General features: G+C 40.0%; 1 protein-coding gene across 1 annotated transcript; it reads right to left on the bottom strand.

Moving 5' to 3' along the window:
• Positions 1 to 679: 679 nt before the first annotated feature.
• Positions 680 to 1,849, bottom strand: sox32 (SRY-box transcription factor 32). Its single transcript, XM_033325786.1, has 2 exons — positions 1,525 to 1,849; positions 680 to 1,359 (listed from the first exon to the last, which is right to left on the bottom strand). The coding sequence occupies exons 1-2, from the start codon at positions 1,829 to 1,831 to the stop codon at positions 680 to 682; spliced, it is 987 nt and encodes a 328-aa protein (XP_033181677.1). The 5' UTR covers positions 1,832 to 1,849.
• Between the last annotated feature and the right edge of the window lie 5,887 nt (positions 1,850 to 7,736).

Raw genomic sequence — 7,736 nt, 5'->3', positions numbered from 1 at the left:
GAAGTCAAAAAACATTTTCTGCAGCTTCTTTATTGACAAAAAAAAAATTAATACCTTGAAAACCACAAAGTACACATTGTATGCAACTCTAAGACAGGACAGTAACACTTTACTTTAGATTCACCTATACTGGGTGTGTGCTATATGCTATATGGGTCAGTATTGCTCTTGGTGAAGGGCAGTAAACACACCTGTCTCATTTGGCACCATTTTTCCTTTTCTTCTTTGTTTTTTTCTTTTTTAATATAAACTCTAAAAGAAAAGATTCTTCTTTGGTGAAGCCCTTTTAAGCTTGAGAATATAATAATTATCTTCAGTTATAATGGGAGGTTGTATACTAAGTGTGTGTGTTTACAAACATGGTCAAACAAACAAAAGGTTTGTGGTAAGTTGCATTATGTGAAGTGTAGAAACCAAAAATACTTGTGGCATTTTGTTTGCATTTATTTTTAAGATTCTTTTTACACTGTGGTATTTTATCACAATAAGGGAATGTAATTTTAAAAAACATTTCTGTTACAAGTTGAATTTAAAGTTATTTATTGATATAATTATAACGGGAGACGGTACAGAAGTCATTCACAATTGTCAGAAAAAAAATACACAATATACACTTTAAGCAGTCAATGTCAGGCAATACACTGAAATAATTTAAATAAATACAGCATTCGTGGTAGTTTTATGACAGTGAGTGCCTGTCTCTGTGAGTGGTCTGCTGATGGTAGCTGCTGAGATCCACTGACTCAGGCCTCTGGGGAGGAGGCCCCAGGTACTGTTCAAACTCGCTGCGGTCCAGGTCGTACAGCATGTCCAGCTTGACCTGTTCTAGGTAAAACTCCAGGGAGGGCCCAGCAAAGCACAGTGGGCTCCCATAAGCTCTGGACTCCCCCTGTTCCACATGGAGGCCTGCAGAGTAACCCTGCTGCATGAGCCTGTGCTGACTGCCAAAGTACAGCTGAGGCTCTGCAGGGTAAGCAGGTGGGTTTGGGTGCCCCGCAGACCTGTTTGAAAAAATGTCTGCAGCTGCCGCAGCATCTGAGAAAGCTGGAGTGTTTGAGTAGCTACTGTGCAAAGGGGGGAAGTTAGCTTGGGGGTTGTCGAGGTTAGGTGTGTTTGGGAAGGTCTGGTGCTGGTTCTGGAGCAGGTAGGTGAGGTTGTAGGGCACGGAAAAGCGTGAGCTGCAAAGTGAGGGGAGAGAAGCCTCTGTGGTCTGAGGCTTTGAGCTCTTCTTCGTCTGCTTCCTCCTGCGGGGTCTGTACTTGTAGTTGGGATAATCGATAGTGTGCTGGACCCTCAGACGCTCTGCCTCCTGCATGTATGGACGCTTCTCAGCCAAGGACATGGCCTTCCATGTTTTCCCTGCAGAAACAAAAGCAAAAATTAGATCATATTCAACTGAAATTATTTATAGGACATGTTCAGTTAAAAATTATAATACTTTATCAGGCAACAGTTAAAAATCTTCTTGGGCAACTTTATCAAAATCTACTAATAATATTTTCGGGTTGTTAATCGAAGTCTTACCGAGTATTTTGCTGAGATCTGTGTTCTCCAGGTCTGGGTTGAGCTGCGCCAGCCGCCGGCGCTCTTCCTTGGTCCAGATGATGAAGGCGTTCAAGGGCCTCCTGACTCTCTGCTGCGTTGTGGTAGATTTCGCCTCAGGACTCGCGCAACTGGAGTCCGAGTTCACGGACAGTGGACTGGGAGGCCCTGAACTCGGGGAGCAGACCTCGCTCCTCTGCTCCCCTTCTGCGGAACCGGGGTCCTCGCTCTCTAACATGGCGCTGTTTGCGCCGACCTGGAAAACAGCGGGGTCGTGTCTGAAACGCATGATCACGGGAGGTGATGTTTTGCTGGGCTGCAGGCCGCTGTCATCCTCCCGGTGACACAGTGACGGATATAAGGGGGCGATCCACCAATAGGAGGCCAGGAGGAGTGGATTTAAAGTGTGAATTCCAGGTGTTTTCTCGAGTTGGTGATAGGCCCATCTGACTCCCAAAACAACGACCTCACGAAACCTCGGATGGGAGTCATGAGTAATACACCTAACAAATAAGCTGTTGGCGTAATAATAATAATAATAATAATAAGGAGATACATGTAATTTGCTGATAAAGACAAATAAATTAGATACAGACTATCTATTAGGCATGTAAGAGGAATAATCTCAGTGTCAACCTAATTACTTTTTTTGTCTTATTCAGTGTGAAAGTCCGAATATGAGTCTGATGAAGTAGAACATTAAACTTTATCAGCCCATCTCACATTTCTACAAACGCTGGGTTTGGTTTGTTGGCTGCATTAACCTCAGATTTAAAATTATAGACAATTTTAATCAGCCCAAATAGATAATAAGCAATATTACAATATATTTGAATTTTGGCATTTTATATTGCCGAAAACCTTTTCTTATAGCTGATATTACAGAAAGTGTATGGTCTAAGAAATATTTTCCTTGATTGACTTATTAGCAGCATATTGGAAAATTAAATGACACCTTTTCCCATCGAGGAGAGAAATGGAATCTAATCAATAGGAGCTGAAAGGCAGGCTGGGTATTGATAGCTGAACTTTTCAGGAGGCAGGGCTGGTTACTAATTACACCCAGGCCCTCAGCTCTTATCGGTCATCCACTGTCTCTATCAAAGTACATTTTACAGGACTGGAACAAACATGATCAAGGCGTGTTTATTATGCGATTACTGCGCTCAAATATTTGCTCAACTTAAAAACTGATAGGTGTGTAAAAAGGGGGCGTGATGAGTTCACCTTCAGGAAAAAAATTTTTTTTTTTGATTAACTTTTATTATATGAATCCTGATTAAAATAGACTGTCTGACCTCCCCGACTTTGGCTCTAAATCAAGGAAACCAAAGTGTATTGACGTGGGTCAAAACTCCAACACAGACAAAAGACGCACAGAAACTGTAACAGCTGGCGCTTTGTTTCTCTCTTTCAGCCTATAATCTATATATAAGGATCATTTCTTTGATTCGTTTCCCAGTATTTATATCTAATAAACCGAATAATATAAAACATGAAATTTAAATTCAGCTATAAATATAAGCAGAATAGTATAAGACATAAAATTAAACGTATTAGTTAAATTATAGAAACGCTTTAGCTCCATGAAATGTAAAAACAATGTCAGACATTTTGAAAACATGAGAAATAATTCCTTAAGTATGATGGCACAAAGCATTAAAACGCAGATGTCACTAATCACGCGACGTTGTTTTAGTGATGTTGTAAACTACATAAACATTACTGACCTAATAATAATGAGAATATTATACAATTACACGAAACAGCAAAATAAATCAAATGAAGTGACTGAAGTTTTTGTGTATTCACCATTAATGAACTCTCCAGAAACGCTTAAGGCGTGTGGTCCCACTTCGGTGTAATAGGACGCCATTACAGGCGATCGCTTCCTCTGTGTGGTTTCAATGAGCATCTGTCTTTGACACTGACCACAAGCATTACACAAACAATAGATGCCATTATGCAGAGTCTGCAATACTTGCACCTGCACCGCCTCTGCAGGTATTATGTGGTTTGGTTTGGAGCAGAGAGAGGTTAATACACAAACTGTGTGAAGCGATGCACCTTTTAGAAAACATGTAGGGTCAACCCTGTAAAGCAAAGGCATCTATTCAGGTTAGGGAGCATTTTAGACTTTGACCCTCCAAAAGACGTTAATCAGGCCTAATGGGACTTGACATCATTTGCCAGTGATCAATAACTAAAGTGATCAAGGCATCGTGATCTTTCTCTTCGTTTAACCTCCTGATATCAATCGAAACTGATAACTTGGCATATGTGGCTTTGGAGGGAAGACAGCACAAGAAAGAGATTTTTTTTTTTTAGGGTATATTGAAACAGAATTTTGTATCCAAGTAAACTGTGGTTGTTTGTGTTTGGTGGAGGAGTGTGTGTGTGTGTGTGTGTGTGTGTGTGTGTCGGGGGCCCTATATGTCCCTTTTTCACAGGTTGTCAGAATTAGAGGCTGAATCCACATCCGCGGTGTTAAACGGGACGCACGCCCCAATGCGCTGCGAAAAGCCTAATGGATTTAAACAATTAGCCTGAAGGACACAGCGTGAATACAATAATGTTGGTTTCGGCTGAACTTCTCTGTGAACTGAGTCAGCTAAATATTAGACAGTGCTTGCTGTTTATTGGGGGGATGTTAATATTTGCAGAGCAGATTTGGGTATTATACCTTTAACTGTAATTAACTCTTTTTTAATACATTCTGTTCATGCAGTTTAGGTCATGTCAGCCCATTTTGCTGAATTTTATAGAAAAAGGTGTCATTTGTCCTTTATTCAGTCCCTATTATTGAATCCTAATCTATGAGTTGACAGTAGGGTATCATTGCATTGTCTCATAGCCAAACAAGCTGAGTGCTGCAGCTGAATGAGCACTGTGCACACTGAATAGGGATTGTTCTCTGTGGCTTTCTGATCACAATGTGCCATTGTATTGGACACAAGTCATATATGAGACACTCCTCTCCTTCTTCACTTTGGATCAGTGATGACCGAGCTGGCACAGGTAGAGCTGCTACTGAGGACCTGCAGGAGTACATCCTCATAATGGGACTTACAGTGGCCCCTGTGGATTCTTGACTATTCTGAATGCGGTCTGGGTTCAGCACTGGCTTGATGTGGAGAATCCATCAGTGGTCTGAGACCGTTTGTACATGTAAAGCATGGTTTCAGGTGGATAATCCAAGTTCACATTTTTAGTTCTGGAGTGGAACTTTTTGTCAGTGAAGCGATGCAGATTCTGTCAGGGCTGCTGAACCCTCGACCTGGCACTTCTCTTGTTTTGGAGATTGTATTTGGGCAACTGGTGCAGGATTTACGGACCTGAAGACTTTTGAGATGTCTATCCAAAGACAAAATGGATGAAAGCTGCAGGAGTCTAAAGCAAAGGGTCAGTGTCTTGACCTCTGATAATGAAGCACTGTATTCCAACCTGCCTTCAGTGCCATCCCACAGATTTTCCTTACAGTGGTTCATGCAAAAAGAGCTGCATTGTTTCATAGCTGGAAGGTGTGAAAGGGATATAATACTGTTGTCACAGGTGACCGTGATCTTCGCAGCAAGGGACTGTATTGCATTGTGTTGTATTGTATGGGCTCAGCAGGCCAGCATCAAGATATACTCTGTCAAGACTCAGACACCATTCTATGCACTGGTCTGTAGCCCCACTGCTCCCCCTCCACCTCCACTTCTTAATCACGTGTTTGAGCAGATTCGGCAGTAGACAGAGGCCCGAGTGCAAACCTCCAAACTCCTCTGTGTAAACAGCGCCCTGCCCGGGCCTACGTCAGCCCAGCTGGGAGGATTACATGCCCCCTGGTGTAGACAGGCTTAATGTAGCCTCATTAGCAGAACACAATGATGCCCCCACCTCAGAGCAGAGATAACAGACCAGGCTCTGCCAGACTTCAAACACCGCTCAGACTCAAACGTACAAGCCCCTGTGATACACTGCGCACAGTGCAGCCAATAGAGCCGAGGCTAGATGGTAATGAGGATTTACACTGGTTTCATCCATCGTGTGACACTGACTGGTGGAAACATTTGTAAACAATTTTAATAATTAGCTATGTGTTTAATTCTTTCATTAGGCAATTTGTCAAATACTTTCCTTTTCAGCTTGTACAAATGTGAGATTACTATTACTATGTTTCATATGGTTATAAACTTCAAACCTTTTATTGGTTGAGAAAAGCCAGCAGTTTGTTGACTTGAGCTAAATAGAACATAATATTAGTTCATTAAGGTGCAAAAAAAAATCATTTCAAATCAGAAATGAGATAAATAAACGGTGAATAAACAACAAAAATTAGATTTTTTTTAAATTTATGTATGACATACATTGACTAGTAAAAGCGTGAGAAATGGATTTACTCAAAATACATCTCTAAGGAGCCAATTATTTTAATTACTTTTTACTTTGATATAGGTTTCAGAAAGATAGATAATTTTTTTTTGTACCATTTTCTGACATTTTTAGGCTAAACAATGTATGAATTATTTGCTGAAGTAATCAACACATCAATCAAAACTCAAAATAATTTTTAGTTGATCTATTACCATTTACTTTATAAATTATTGGCGATGTGTACTTTCTTCTGATATAGGGCTCAGAAATTTTATTTCATCTGTCTGTCATACGGTCATCTCAGACTGAGACTGGATAATCAGTCGAAGCGCCACTTGTGCAGAGAAACAGTGCTATTCTTTGTAAATTAGGAATTGTATTCTGCACCAGCTACTGATAAGAAACCTATCTGATGATGCCTCCCATGTCTTTTATTGTCAGTATTGACAAGTATGTCATTGTATAACAGCAGGAAAACAATTACATCTGAGTTTCTGGACAGACTATTCCTTTGGGGTTCTGTATAGTTTATGTTTAAGTCTGATCTTGATCCCAGACCTCTGTCACACATGTCTCCTTAGCAGACAGAGGAGAAAAAAAAAGAATGTATTGTAATTAGCCCTAATTATTAACTGGAACTAGACTCAGACCTGTGAGACACCATTATATCTGTGTCTGTCTTAAATGGCTCATTCAATCCAGCAGATAACCAAAACAATCTGGCCTGGTCAACTCCAGCAGCCGTGCTTGAATGTTTAATTAAATAGTGTGAACTGGTAAGACTCAGACATTAGATTATTTGGAGCAGAAACCACAGATACAATGCCTGACTTAAAACAGACTAACAAATCTTTTTAGGCAAACTGAATAACTGTTTTCTTAAGTGTAACCGATACCTGATTCAATTTCTTTATTCTTTTATGCAAAGTCACTACAACCACAGCCACAGACAGAGTTGAGGTCTGTGCATTTCTACAAACCCTTAGCTCACTCTTTTTCTCTCTTTTGCTCGTCTGAGACCTGATACAAATTCAAAAGGATCTGCTGCTTTGAAGATAAGCGCTGTAGTTCTGCCATAAACAATGATTGTGCTGTTTCTTTCCTGTGGCGTGATTTATTTAAAGTATTATGCTGTAAGGATTTGGGCTGGTTTTCCTGGCAGGGCTGGCTGTGTCTGTATCCAGTACTTGTGTAGTTTATTGGATACTTGAGATTCAGGAAAACATGCAGAGAACCACAAGCAAAGTCATCAAAGTGCAACCTTTGACTCAGAGGATAACAAATTTTGAAAATTTCAAATAGTCTAAGACATTAACCATGAATGTTTTCATTAAAAGCAAGACCCAAATGAATTTGTTATATTTAACACACTACAATGATGAATCAATTTTAATTGCTACATAGCTGAGACCTGCCTACCAGTAACTAAGATGGCAAAGGGGACTTTGTATAGAAACACAATGCCACACACACACACACACAAACATATGCTTCCTTTGATAAACTGTTTTTATAACAACAGAAATTCTATGTCACCGTCCCTTAAGACAATAATGCGTAAAATACCAAGTTATTTATAGTGTGTGTGCCGTTTTGACATAAAAAAATAAACGTGTGTAATGGAGAGTTCAAATACAAGGCAAACATTATCCAGGCAAAAAAGAGACTACATCCTGCTACCCAGGGGTTTAAATTGCCCTGAATTGACTGTAATATTACTGACCTTTATTGTAAATCTCAGGACTTAATATGTACCAGTGATAACTGTGAATATTGGAAACATCCTTTAACAATAAACAAAATATTACAAGTGGTTTAAATAATTTGAAAATCAT

Source organism: Mastacembelus armatus, chromosome 20 (genome assembly GCF_900324485.2).
Source record: "Mastacembelus armatus chromosome 20, fMasArm1.2, whole genome shotgun sequence".
Lineage (NCBI taxonomy): Eukaryota > Metazoa > Chordata > Actinopteri > Synbranchiformes > Mastacembelidae > Mastacembelus > Mastacembelus armatus.
Note: the sequence above shows the minus strand (reverse complement) of the source record. Positions and strands in the feature narration are given on the sequence as shown.

Coding starts and splice junctions, on each gene's coding strand:
- sox32 (XM_033325786.1), bottom strand. CDS start 1,831: ATGCGTTTCAGACACGACCCCGCTGTTTTCCAGGTCGGCGCAAACAGC. Junction 1,360..1,524: donor AGATCTCAGCAAAATACTCG/GTAAGACTTCGA, acceptor TTGTTTCTGCAG/GGAAAACATGGAAGGCCATG.